This window comes from Salvelinus fontinalis, chromosome 22 (genome assembly GCF_029448725.1).
Source record: "Salvelinus fontinalis isolate EN_2023a chromosome 22, ASM2944872v1, whole genome shotgun sequence".
Classification (NCBI taxonomy): domain Eukaryota; kingdom Metazoa; phylum Chordata; class Actinopteri; order Salmoniformes; family Salmonidae; genus Salvelinus; species Salvelinus fontinalis.
Window position 1 is genome coordinate 26,075,808 of NC_074686.1, and position 14,941 is coordinate 26,090,748.

A 14,941-nucleotide genomic window follows, 5' to 3' on the forward strand; every position below is an offset into this window, starting at 1 on the left:
TGGGCAATTTCCAAGCCCCCAGGAAGATGTCCCCGGGCAGGCAGAGCTGATTTCAGGCAATGGGCGTGGCAGAACTGGCTCCAGCCCACGATGGTACCAGTAGACAATCAAGGGATTGTGTCGCTGGAGCCAAGAGAATCCGAATACTACAGGAACCTGCGGAGACTCAATTAGCAGTAATTGGATCGTCTCGCTCTGGTTCCCCGACACTCGTAGGTTGATGGGGGTGGTATGGTGGGTGACCCGGCCTATAGAGCGCCTGCCCAGCACTCTAACATCCATGGGAATGGAGAGGGGTTGAGTGGGGATGCCCAGCTCGAATGCCAGGGTAACGTCCATAAGACTCATATCTTCCCCCTAGTCGATGAGTATCTGGAGAGACTTGGACTGGTCGACCCACTGCAGATTGGCATGGAGAGGGTGGCGAGTAGTGGGAGAAGCAACATTATCCTTGAGACCGACCAGAGTACTGATGCCTACCAATGAGCTAGATCTCTTGAAGGGACAGGTAGACACATAATGACCCACAGTACCCCAATACAAACAACTCTGGGAGTTAAGTCTGCATTCTCGTTCGGCTGGAGACAGCCTAGCCCTACCGAGCTTCATCAGCTCGGGAAGGGGCAAATGGGCCGTCTTCAGACGCTCTTGGAGGATCTTGGGTAAGCTCAGATTCTCTCAGGGACGAAGACGCCGGGGACTTCCAGAGTTGCGTCTGATGAACGTGGGATCCTTGAGTGAGCAATTGGGACCGCAATCAGACCTCTTCTCCCTCCTACATTCCCATTGCCGACCATCGATCAGGATGGTTAAATCGATGAGTGATTCGAGACACGTCGGTAGATCCCAGAGCTGAAACTCGTCCTTTACTTCTTCCTTTAATCCGTGCAGGATCGTGTCCAACAGTGCTTCCGGGTTCCAGGCACTCTCTGTTGCTAGCGTGTGGAAATCGACCGCATAGTGTGCCACACTGAGAGAGTCATGCCAAAGCTGGAGTAACTTCCGGGCAGCCTCCCTCCCGGACACCGGAGCCTCAAACTTTTCTCACTTCCACCACAAATACCTCCAGACTGAAGCAGACGGTGGATTGTTGCACCCACAACACCGTGGCCCAGGCGAGTGCCCTCCCAGACATCAGTGTAATAATGTACGCTATCTTCGAGCGGTCCGAGGGGAACGAAGAAGGCTGCAGCTCGAAAACGAGGAAGCACTGGGAGAGAAACGCCCGGCAAGTTCTGGAATCTCCATCGTAGCGCTCTGGGGGAGGTCAAAGGGGATTCTGGGAAACCGAGGTGATGTCGCTGCTACCAGGTCACTGGGGGGCTGGGAGGTTACCATCGTGGTAGGCTGCCAGGTAGGCAACCCACGGAATTGGTCCCGCAAAGCGTCAAATGATAGGTAGTGACGTTCAGCCACGTCCTAGGACCCTTCCACCAGACCAAGAAGCAACTCCTCATGTCTACCAATGAGGGCTCCTTGGGAGGAGATGGCTTTGCAGAGCTGGTCCAAGTCTGCTGGGTCAGTCATGGCCAGTTCGTACTATCATGTTTCAGTTAAGGCCCAAATGCAGACTCTGTTGAAATAACAATGTTTATTGCAACAACAGGGGCAGGCAAACGACAGGTCAAGGCAGGCAGGGGTTGATAATCCAGAGTAGCGTGGCCAAGGTACAGGACGGTAGGCAGGCCCAGGGTCAGGTCAGGCAGAGGTTGGTAATCCAGAGTAGGAGCAAAGGCACAGGACGGCAGGCAGACTCAGAGTCAGGACAGGCAAGGGTCAAAACCAGGATGACAAGAAAAGAGAGACTTGGGAAAAGCAGGAGCTGAGACAAAACGCAGGTTGACTTGAACAAACAAGACGAACTGGCAGAGACAGACAGAACGCACAGGTATAAATACCAAGGGGATAAGTGGGGAAGAAGGATGACACCTGGAGGGGGTGGAGACCAGCACAAGGACAGGTGAAACAGATCAGGGCATGACAACAGCATAACATAACCAGCTAACTAGACAAAGACTGGAAGAGACTGCATATAAACCATGGGATTAAGGGTATGGGGCTAATCAACTAAAACCCAACCATCCTATATCAGCACATCCCAACGACTAAAGGTCAGTTCATACTAATATGTATGAACCGAGAAGGTCTGTCAACCCCTTATGAAACAACACTGATTTACAGCAATCACAACATAATAATAATAGGATTATTGATTGGATTTATGTAGCGCTTCTCCACCTAGCTGCTCAAAGCGCTTTCCATAGTAAGTGGGAAACTCACCTCATCCACCAAACAATATATAGCAGCCACTTGGGTGATGCACAACAACCATTTGTGCCAGAACGCTCAACAGACATCAGCAGTCAGTACGCATTTTGGGAGACACATTTAGTACGTAAACCAACTACCAGGGAACATAGACTCATCCAGCTAAACGCTTACACTCCAGCTCAGGATAAAGAAGACCCAGAGCCTCTCTCTAGAGGGTCTCCATCAGGCAATATGCCTCCTGTACATACATACACATGTCCTTGCTACTGCATTGACACAAGCTCCTGTGGCACAAAAGCCTACTGTCTCCACAATGTCTCCTGTTGTGCAAAATGACCATGCCATGCCTTTCTGAACCTTGCAACAAAGAAACTCACACTAAAGAAAGATTCAACCACACACAGAGCATTCGGGAAGTATACAGACCCCTTCGCTTTTTTCAAAATTCATGTTACAGCCTAAGAAACTTATTTACATAAGTATTTAGACCCTTTCTATGAGACTCGAAATTGAGCTCAGGTTCATGCCACAACATTTCAATGCCACAACATTTCAACAGCATTGAAAATCTCCAAGAACAGAGTCTCCATCATTCTTAAATGGAAGAAGCTTGGAACCACCAAGACTCTTCCTAGAAGTGGCTGCCCGGCCAAACTGAGCAATCGGGGGAGAAGGGCCTTGGTCAGAATGGTGACAAAGAACCCGATGGTCACTCTGACAGAGCTGCAGAGATCCTCTGTGGAGATGGGAGAACTTTCCAGAAGAACAACCATCTAGGCAGCACTCCACCAATGAGGCCTTTATGGTAGAGTGGCCAGATGGAAGCTACTCTTCAGTAAAAGGCACATGACAGCCCGCTTGGAGTTTACCAAAAAACATGTTTCTCTGGTCTGATGAAACCAAGATTAAACTCTTTGGCCTGAATGCCAAACGTCACGTCTCGAAGAAACCAGGCACCGCTCCACCCCTTGGCCAATACCATCCCTATGGTGAAGCATGGTAGTGGCAGCATCATGTTGTGAAGATGTTTTTCAGCGGCAGGGACTGGGAGACTTGTCAGGATTAGGGGAAAGATTTATAATAGACGCTTGATGAAAACCTACTCCAAAGCAATCAGGACCTCAGACTGGGGCAAATGTTCACCTTCCAACAGGACAACAGTACTAAGCACACAGCCAACGCAGGAGTGGCTTCGTGAACAGTCTCTGAATGTCCTTGAGTGGCCCAATTTGAGCCCGGACTTGGACCCGATCAAATATCTCAGGAGAGACCTGTCAATAGTTGTTCTGCGATGCTCCCAATCCAACCTGACAGAGCTTGAGTGGGAGATAGAATGGGCGAAACTACCAAAATACAGGTGTTCGAAGCTTGTAGCGTCATACCCAAGAAGACTCAATGCTGTTTGTTGTTGCCAAAGTTGCTTCAACAAAGTACAGAGTAAAGAGTCTGAAAAACTATGTAAATGTTATTTTTATTTGTAATACACTTGAAAACATGACTAAAAACCTATTTTAGCTTTGTCATTATGGGGTATTGTGTGTAGTTTGATGAGAAAAAAATTATCAATTTTAGAATAAGGCTGTAACGTAAAATAATTTGGAAAAAGTGAAGGGGTCTGAATACTTTCCGAATGCACTGTACAACACCAGGTACATCGATAGGCCTTAGAGAACCTTGAAGACTTAGAAACGCAACTAAATATGTACAACGAAACATGAATCGACTTGTTGTTGTGAACCTTGAAACACACTAACTGATGTGAACTCAATTAAAATAATATTCAACTTGACATGAATCGACACTGTGGCAATGCAACGGTTGGGCACCTTAGAAACTGAAATTAACAAAAATAAATTGCAATATTCTGATCATTTTTAGAAACTATGTCCTTGTGGATGTTGAAGGCCATAGTGACTGAGGTGAACTCAACCAAACATCATCTTAACGCCACAAGATTATCAGTTCTACAGTTGCCATAGCACCCTATTGGCAGTCAAGGCTTACAGCTCCTGTATATTTTTAAATATTAAATAATTGTATGTTTTTTGTATGAATCATTTAACTTTTTTTTGTTTTCTGAATAGCAAAATGTATAGATTTAGTCTGGATCAAAAAACAATGTTTCCTGCCTGAGAATGAATGGCCAGAACATTCCTCCAAAGAGCATTCATCCAAATGTATGAGTGGACTGTATTCTGATGTGTCTGCTCAGCTCGTCCTGTTAACCCAGCCAGGTCACCCATGATACAAGTCAGTATTCGACATCCATCCATGTCTGAGGAAGTTGGGAGATGATGTGGAAACCAGCCACTATTGGCAACAGTGGGCACTGTTACCTTTAAGTAGGTTTTGGTTTTGCTAGGGCAGGGATGGGAAACTCCAGTCCTCGGGGGCCTGATTGGTGTCACACTTTTTCCCCATCCCTAGCTAACACAGCTGATTAATCAAATTAAATTCTAAAGTGAAGTTCATGATTAGTTGATTATTGGAGTCAGGTGTGTTAGTTGGTGCTGGGGAAAAACTGTGACACCAATCAGGTCCCAGAGGACTGGAATTACCCACCCCTGTGCTAGGGGGTCGTGGATGGGGATGGCGGATGGCTCCAAGCTAGGTTGAAAGTTTGAATATAGTGCTAAAAACGTTTTAGATTTTTGTACGCAGTTTGGCAGACACATTCAGTGTGTAAACCAACTTAGACTCACCCAGCTAAATGCTTACGGTCCAGCTCAGGATAAAGACACAGAGCCTCTCTCTGGCTTAACTTGGAGTACGCATCTACTTCTGATTCTAAAGGTTGCAAGTTCAAATCTTGCGATACAAAATGTGATTTTAGTTAAGCTTATCCCAAACCGTAACCATTCAGAGTTATTGAATAAACTTAACCCTAAGATATAAAAAGAAATGTAGAGTTAATGCGTTAACTGACATTTGCAACAACTTCTAAATTTGACATTTGAGAAACATGGATGAAAGTCTAATTCTGACGTGAGTTTTTGAGAGCTAGTTGGTTGACCACCTGCACCTCCCTCTGCTCAAGCCTTGTGAAATCGACTGTTGCTCCACCTGTTTAAGGCTTAAAGTCCTCAGAAATGTCTAGTCCAAACCTATAGTAAAGTCATTCATATTTTTGTTTGTTTTGCTTTTCAAACACTTTGCAATTCCGCTTTTAGCTGCCAAGTACAACATACATGTAAAACATTTAATGAACTACTACTAGGTGACACACTTTACTCTACTAGGAGCAGAAATAAGAAATAACGCTGGAATTAGACACATCATACCTCTAACCTTGGATAGTGACATATACACTTAGTAAAAAAAGTGCTATCTAAAACCTAAAAGGGTACTTTGGCTGTCCCCATAGGAGAACGCTTTGAATAACTACTGTTAGTTCCAGGTAGAACTCTTGTAGTTATCAAGGCGAGACCCAGATGCAGACACAGGAGACAGATGGAGTCTTACAATGTTTATTAATCCAAAGGGGTAGGCAAGAGAATGGTCATGGACAGGCAAAATGTCAAAACCAGATCAGAGTCCAATAGGTACTGAAGGGCAGGCAGGATAGTAGTCCAGAGTCAGGCAGGGGTCAGAACCAGGAAGACTATAAAAAAAGAGAATAGAACAGAAGTACAGGGATAAATACACTGGTTGACTTGGCTAAACATACAAGATGAACTGACACAGAGAGACAGGAAACACAGGGATAAATACACTGGTTGACTTGGCTAAACATACAAGATGAACTGACACAGAGAGACAGGAAACACAGGGATAAATACACTGGTTGACTTGGCTAATCAGACAAGATGAACTGACACAGAGAGACAGGAAACACAGGGATAAATACACTGGTTGACTTGGCTAAACATACAATATGAACTGACACAGAGAGACAGGAAACACAGGGATAAATACACTGGTTGACTTGGCTAAACAGACAATATGAACTGACACAGAGAGACAGGAAACACAGGGATAAATACACTGGTTGACTTGGCTAAACAGACAATATGAACTGACACAGAGAGACAGGAAACACAGGGATAAATACACTGGTTGACTTGGCTAAACATACAATATGAACTGACACAGAGAGACAGGAAACACAGGGATAAATACACTGGTTGACTTGGCTAAACATACAATATGAACTGACACAGAGAGACAGGAAACACAGGGATAAATACACTGGTTGACTTGGCTAAACAGACAATATGAACTGACACAGAGAGACAGGAAACATAGGGATAAATACACTGGTTGACTTGGCTAAACAGACAATATGAACTGACATAGAGAGACAGGAAACACAGGGATAAATACACTGGTTGACTTGGCTAAACAGACAATATGAACTGACACAGAGAGACAGGAAACACAGGGATAAATACACTGGTTGACTTGGCTAAACATACAAGATGAACTGACACAGAGAGACAGGAAACACAGGGATAAATACACTGGGGAAAATAAGTGACACCTGGAGGGGGTGGAGACAATCACAGGAACAGGTGAAACAGATCAGGGCGTGATAATAGTTCCATGTAGAATTATTTTCAGCTCCATGTAGAACCCTTTCCGGTGATGGTTCTAAATTAAATCTAAAAAGGTTCTACCTGGAACCAAAAAGGGTTGTCCTATGGGGATAACTAAATTACCCTTTTGGAACCCTTTTTTCTAAGTGCAGGTATGAACTATCTGAACTGGATCATGAGAATATTTAAACCAGTAGACCTTGCCAACAGCAATTATAACCATGTTGTGTAGCAGGAAGCTATAGCTTTAGAAGTCCTGAATGAGTCATCGAGCCTCATCACCACTGGTCATTCACAGTGGTGGAAAAAGTACTCAATTGTCATACTTTAGTAGAAGGAAAGATACCTTCATAGAAAATACTACTTGAGTTAAAATCTTAAAGTATTTGATTTTAAATATACTTAAGCATCAAAAGTAAATGCAATTGCTAAAATGTACTTAAGTATCAAAAGTAAAAGTATAAATAATAAAAAATTCCTTATTTTAAGCAAAAACATACGGCACCATTTTAGTCTTTATTTTTTATTTATGGATAGCCAGGGGCACACTCCATCACTCAGACATCTTGTACAAACAAAGCATTGTGTTTAGTGAGTCTGCCAGATCAGATGCATTAGGGATGACCAGGGATGTTCTCTTGATAAGTGTATGAATTGGACCCTTTACCTGTCAAAATCTAACCAGTACTTTTGGGTGTCAGGGAAAATGTATGGAGTAAAAAGTATACTATTTTCTTTAGGAATGTAGTAAAGTAAAAGTTGTCAAAACTATAAATAGTAAAGTGCAGATACCCCCAAAAACTACTTAAGTAGTATTTTAAAGTATTTTTACTTCAGTACTTTACACAACTGGTCATTCATATATTAATGTTTTGTTTGGATCGTTCAGGGTCACTAATTCAATACTGACTTTTATACTGCGGCTACTCTGCTGCTTATTATCAAGCCTGTCTGTTTATCTCTTAACCTGCCTTTGTTTGCACAGCAGAGCAGAGAGCAATTTAAACTCTGATCACTACAGCTATGTACCATATACAGCAATGAATCTCAGACATGGCCTTTGAGAGGCTTCAAAGTGTGGATGTGTGTGTGTGCGTGTGTGTGGTGTGTGTGTGTGTGTGTGTGTGTGTGTGTGTGTGTGTGTGTGTGTGTGTGTGTGTGTGTGTGTGTGTGTGTGTGTGTGTGTGTGTGTGTGTGTGTGTGTGTTTACAGATGCAGACCGTTACACATACACACTCACACACAGGCACAATAAGCATGACAAAAAGCCAAACAGGCAGCTAGCGTCCCTGAAAAGCTACAAGGCTTCCAAACCATTCTCCAAAATACACTACATGTTCATATTGAATGTCTTACTACAGTACTCTGGTATACTAACAATGTAGAGCTAGTGGTATTTTGTGCTCAGTTCAAACACTGCTTGCTATATGACTTCCGGCGCCGACCGAGATGGCCACCTCGCTTCGCGTTCCTTGGAAAATATGCAGTATTTTGTTTTTTTATGTGTTATTTCTTACATTGGTACCCCAGGTGATCTTAGGTTTCATTACATACAGTCGGGAGGAACTACTGAATATACGATTAACGTCAACTAACCATCGTTCCTACCAGGAATATGACTTTCCCGAAATGGATCCAGTGTTTTGCCTTCCACCCAATACAATGGATCTGATCCCAGCCGGGGACCCTACGCGACGCCGTAAAAGGGGCAAACGTAGCGGTCTCCTGGTCAGGCTTCGGAGACGGGCACATCGCGCTCCACTCCCTAGCATACTACTCGCCAATGTCCAGTCTCTTGACAATAAGGTTGATGAAATCCGAGCACGGGTAACATTCCAGAGAGACATCAGGGATTGCAACGTGCTCTGCTTCACGGAAACATGGCTAACTCAAGAGACGCTAACGGAGTCGGTGCAGCCAGCTGGTTTCTTCACGCATCGCGCCGACAGAAACAAACATCTTTCTGGTAAGAAGAGGGGCGGGGGGGTATGCCTTATGATTAACGAGACGTGGTGTGATCATCATAACAACACACAGGAACTCAAGTCATTCTGTTCACCTGATCTAGAACTCCTCACAATCAAATGTCGACCGCATTATCTACCAAGGGAATTCTCTTCGATCATAATCACAGCCGTATATATTCCCCCCCAAGCAGACACATCGATGGCCCTGAACAAACTCTATTTGACTCCTTGTAAACTGGAAACCACACACCCTGAGGCTGCATTCATCGTAGCTGGGGATTTTAACAAGGCTAATCTAAAAACAAAACTCCCTAAATTCTATCAGCATATCGATTGTGCTACCAGGGCTGGTAAAACCCTGGATCATTGTTATACTAACTTCCGCGACGCATATCAGGCCCTCCCCCGCCCTCCTTTCGGAAAAGCTGACCACGACTCCATTTTGTTGATTCCAGCCTACAAACAGAAACTAAAACAACAAGCTCCCGCGCTCAGGTCTGTTCAACGCTGGTCCGACCAATCTGATTCCACGCTTCAAGACTGCTTCGATCACGCGGATTGGAATATGTTCCGCATTGCGTCCAACAACAACATTGAAGAATATGCTGATTCGGTGAGCGAGTTCATTAGGAAGTGCATTGACGATGTCGTACCCACAGCAACGATTAAAACATTCCCAAACCAGAAACCGTGGATTGACGGCAGCATTCGCGTGAAACTGAAAGCCCGAACCACTGCTTTTAACCAGGGCAAGGTGACCGGAAACATGACCGAATACAAACAGTGTAGCTATTCTCTCCGCAAGGCTATCAAACAGGCTAAGTCCCAGTACAGAGACAAAATAGAGTCGCAATTCAACAGCTCAGACACAAGAGGTATGTGGCAGGGTCTACAGTCTATCACGGATTACAAAAAGAAAACCAGCCCCGTCGCGGACCAGGATGTCTTGCTCCCAGACAGGCTAAATAACTTTTTTGCCCGCTTTGAGGACAATACAGTGCCACTGACACGGCCCGCTACCAAAACCTGCGGGCTCTCCTTCACTGCAGCCGAGGTGAGTAAAACATTTAAACGTGTTAACCCTCGCAAGGCTGCAGGCCCAGACGGCATTCCCAGCCGCGTCCTCAGAGCATGCGAGCATGCTCAACCTCAGGAGGCTGAAGAAATTCGGCTTGTCACCAAAAGCACTCACAAACTTCTACAGATGCACAATCGAGAGCATCCTGTCGGGCTGTATCACCGCCTGGTACGGCAACTGCTCCGCCCACAACCGTAAGGCTCTCCAGAGGGTAGTGAGGTCTGCAGAACGCATCACCGGGGGCAAACTACCTGCCCTCCAGGACACCTACACCACCCGATGTCACAGGAAGGCCATAAAGATCATCAAGGACAACAACCACCCAAGCCACTGCCTGTTCACCCCGCTATCATCCAGAAGGCGAGGTCAGTACAGGTGCATCAAAGCAGGGACCGAGAGACTGAAAAACAGCTTCTATCTCAAGGCCATCAGACTGTTAAACAGCCACCACTAACATTTAGCGGCCGCTGCCAACATACTGACTCAACTCCAGCCACTTTAAAAATGGGAATTGATGGAAATTATGTAAAAATGTACCACTAGCCACTTTAAACAATGCCACTTAATATAATGTTTACATACCCTACATTACCCATCTCATATGTATATGTATATACTGTACTCTATATCATCTACTGCATCTTGCCATCTTTATGTAATACATATACCACTAGCCACTTTAAACTATGCCACTTTATGTTTACATACCCTACAGTACTCATCTCATATGTATATACCGTACTCTATACCATCTACTGCATCTTGCCTATGCCGTTCTGTACCATCACTCATTCATATATCTTTATGTACATATTCTTTATCCCTTTACACTTGCGTGTATAAGGTAGTAGTTGTGGAATTGTTAGGTTAGATTACTTGTTGTTATTACTGCATTGTCGGAACTAGAAGCACAAGCATTTCGCTACACTCGCATTAACATCTGCTAACCATGTGTATGTGACTAATAAAATTTGATTTTTTGATTTTTGATTTGCTTTATCAATGTATTCTCTGCTGGTACTTCTGTATCCACCCAAAACATAATTCATCAATAGCTGATGACCCCTACATGTAGCATATGGATTGTTTTATAAGTGTGTTTATCATCAGACAATGCATTTGGAAGAAAAAAACCTGGAAGAATGTGGTATGATGGATAGGGTTTTGACAATACTATAGCAATCAGCAAACAAGAGTAGGACGGAAACTTCCATGAGGCATGTAAGAGGAATGAACACTGTTCTGTTAAGGATTTTCAGTGTATTTATGTTACCTGCGTCATGTTGTGTTTCCTGACTTTTCTTGGTATTCGCAGTGTCCTATTAATTCATGTTAACTTTTTTTGCCGTTATGCTTTTCCCCCTTGTGTTATGCAGTTGGTTTCAACTTGAGTACCCTATTTTTAATCATTCCATTTCTGTAACCTGCGTCATCTGTTTCCTTCACCGCATGTCCGCTAATTGCATCAACGTTATCGTTACCTCTGAGCTATCATTCCACCTGCATTTCATGTTGATGTTTTTCCATCCATTCATACAACAGAGTTTGTCTGCACAAACATGTTTACACAACCATTGTGTGTTTACAAAACGACATGCTCTGCCATCAACTTGAAATGTTACAAGAGCTATTTAAAGAATAGCACACAGCTAAAGGTACATACATTTAAACACATACACACACACAGACACAAGTGCACACACACACACAAACACACGCACACACACACACACACACACACATGGACACACAGGGCCGTGCCGTGGCCTTTACCTTTTAGTGTTGGCTGTGCTTATTGGAGCGTGATGTCTATGCTGTGGCCTAGCTCTCAACAATGGCCTCAGCACAGACCCCATTTAGTTAAGAGCACACTGAAGCCCTGACTCAATGCAAGAGAGTGAGAGAGAGAGAGAGTAAAAGAGAGAGAAAAGGAGAGAAAGGAGAGAAGGGTAGATGGAATGACCAGTAACAGTTTAACTTTAGTCCGTCCCCTCGCCCCGACCCGGACGCGAACCAAGGACCCTCTGCACACATCAACAACACTCATCCACGAAGCATCGTTACCCATCGCTCCACAAAATCCGCGGCTAGGTGGAATGGTGGGTGGTAAGAGGTAGAGGGTAGAAGGGAAGGGGAAATGGGGTTAAAGGAATCTGTTCGAGGAAAGAAGAGAGTGAATAGAGAGAGAGATACAGTGCCTTGCAAAATAATTAATCCCCATTGGCATTTTTTCTATTTTGTTGCATTACAACTTGTAATTTAAACATATTTTTATTTTGATTTCATGTAATGAACAGACAAAAAATAGTCCAAATTGGTGAAGTGAAATGAAAAAATATATATTCTAAAAAAATAAAAATAAAAAACGGAAAAGTGTTCAATGCATACAGTTGAAGTCGGTAGTTTACATACACCTTAGACAAATAGATTTAAATAAGTTTTTCACAATTCCTGACCTACCTTAGGTCAGTTAGGATCACCACTTTATTTTAAGAATGTGAAATGTCAGAATAATAGTAGAGAGAATAACTTATTTCAGCTTTTAATACTTTCATCACATTCACAGTGGGTCAGTTTACATGCACTCAATTAGTATTTGGTAGCATTGCCTTTAAATTGTTTAACTTGGGTTAAGTGTTTCGGATAGCCTTCCACAAGCTTCCCACAATTAGTTGGGTGAATTTTGGCCCATTCGTCCTGACAGAGCTGTTGAAACTGAGTCAGGTTTGTAGGCCTCCTTGCTCACACACATTTTCAGTTCTGCCCACAAATTTCCTATGGGATTGAGGTCAGGGCTTTGTGATGGCCACTCCAATACCTTGACTTTGCTGTCCTTAAGCCATTTTGCCACAACTTTGGAAGTATGCTTGGGGTCATTGCCCATTTGGAAGACCCATTTGTGACCAAGCTTTAACTTCCTAAATGATGTCTTGAGATATTGTTTCAATATATCCACATAATTTTACATCCTCATGATGCCATCTATTTTGTGTAGTGCACCAGTCCCTCCTGCAGTAAAGCACCCCCAAAACATGATGCTGCCACCCCCGTGCTTCAAGGTTGGGATGGTGTTCTTCGGCTTGCAAGTCTCCCCCTTTGTCCTCCGAACATAGCGATGGTCATTATGGCCAAACAGTTCTATTTTTGTTTCATCAGACCAGAGGACATTTCTCCAAAAAGTACGATGTTTGTCCCCATGTGCAGTTGCAAACCGAATTCTGGCTTTTCTACGGCGGTTTTTGAGCAGTGGCTTCTTCCTTGCTGAGCGGCCTTTCAGGTAATGTCAATATAGGACTCGTTTTACTGTGGATATAGATACAATTGTACCTGATACCTCCAGCATCTTCGCAAGGTCCTTTGCTGTTGTTCTGGGATTGATTTGCACTTTTCGCAACAAAGTTCGTTCATCTCTAGGAGATAGAACGCGTCTCCTTCCTGAGCAGTATGACGGCTGCGTGGTCCCATGGTGTTTATACTTGCGTACTATTGTTTGTACAGATGAACATGTTACCTTCAGGCATTTGGAAATTGCTCCCAAGGACGAACCAGACTTGTGGAGGTCTACAATTGTTTTCCTGATGTCTTGGCTGATTTCTTTAGATTTTCCCATGATGTCAAGCAAAGACGCACTGAGTTTGAAGGTAGGCCTTGAAATACATCCACAGGTACATCTCCAATGGACTCAAATTATGTCAATTAGCCTATCAGAAGCTTCCAAAGCCATGACATAATTTTCTGGAATTTTTCAAGCTGTTTAAAGGCACAGTCCACTTAATGTATGTAAAATTCTGACCCACTGGAATTGTTATACAGTGATTTATAAGTGAAATAATCTTTTTTTATACAATTGTTGGAAAAATTACTTGTGTCATGCGCAAAGTAGATGTCCTAACCAACTTGTCAAAACTATAGTTTGTTAACAAGAAATGTGTGGAGTGGTTGAAAAACAAGTTTTAATGATTCCAACCTAAGTGTATGTAAACTCCCGACTTCAACTGTATTTATTCACCAACTTTGCTGTGAAGCCCCTAAATAAGATCTGGTACAACCAATTACCTTCAGAAGTCAAGTAATTAGTTAAATAAAGTGCACCTGTGTAAAATCTAAGTGTCACATCACTTCAATATATCTATACCTGTTCTGAAAGGCCCCAGCGTCTGCAACACCACTAAGCAAGGGGCCACCACCAAGCAAGCCGCACCATGAAGACCAAGGAGCTCTCCAAACAGGTCAGGGACAAAGTTGTGGAGTTGAACAGATCAGGGTTGGGTTATAAAAAATTATCCAAAACTTTGAACATCCCACAGAACACCGTTAAATTCATTCTAAAAAAATGGAAAGAATATGGCACCACAACAAACCTGCCAAGAGAGTGCCGCCCACCAAATCTCATGGACCAGGCAAGGAGGGCGAGAGGCAACAAAAATTCCAAAGATAACCCTGAAGGAGCTGTAAAGCTCCACAGTGGAGATTGGAGAATCTGTCCATAGGACCACCTTAAGCCGTACACTCCACAGAGCTGGGCTTTACGGAAGAGTGTCCAGAAAAAAACACTGCTTAAAGAAAAAAAATGGTGTTCGCCAAAAGGTATGTGGGAGACTTCCCAAACATATGGAAGTAGGTACTCTGGCCAGATGAGACTAAAATTGAGCTTTTTGGCCATAAAGGAAAACGCGATGTCTGGCACAAACCCAGCCTCTCTCATCACCCCAAGATCCCCACAGTGAAACATGGCGGTGACAGCATCATGCTGTGGGGATGTTTTTCATCGGCAGGGACTGGGAAACAGGTCACAATTGAACGAATGATGGATAGCGCTAAATACAGGGAAATTCCTGAGGGAAACCTTTTTCAGTCTTCCAGAGATTTGAGCCTGGGATGCATGTTCACCTTCCAGCAGGACAATGACCCTAAGCATACTGATAAAGCAACACTCAAGTGGTTTAAGGGGAACATTTAAATATATTGTTGAGAATCTGTGGTATGACTTAAAGATTGCTGTACACCAGCTGAACCCATCCAACTTGAAGGAGGTGGAGCAGTTTTGCCTTGAAGGATGGGCAAAAATCCTAGTGTCTAGATGTTCCAAG

At 43.7% G+C, this 14,941-nt stretch overlaps 1 protein-coding gene across 1 annotated transcript in view; it reads right to left on the minus strand.

Moving 5' to 3' along the window:
* Positions 1-357: 357 nt before the first annotated feature.
* LOC129820332 (GATA zinc finger domain-containing protein 14-like) overlaps positions 358-14,941 on the minus strand; it is a 194,156-nt gene continuing 179,572 nt past the window's right edge. Inside the window, exons 10-11 of the mRNA XM_055877402.1 lie at positions 1,049-1,257; positions 358-495 (exon numbers count right to left, since the gene is read on the minus strand). Of these exons, the coding sequence (XP_055733377.1) occupies positions 358-495; positions 1,049-1,257 (347 nt within the window). The remainder of the gene's footprint in view (positions 496-1,048; positions 1,258-14,941) is intronic.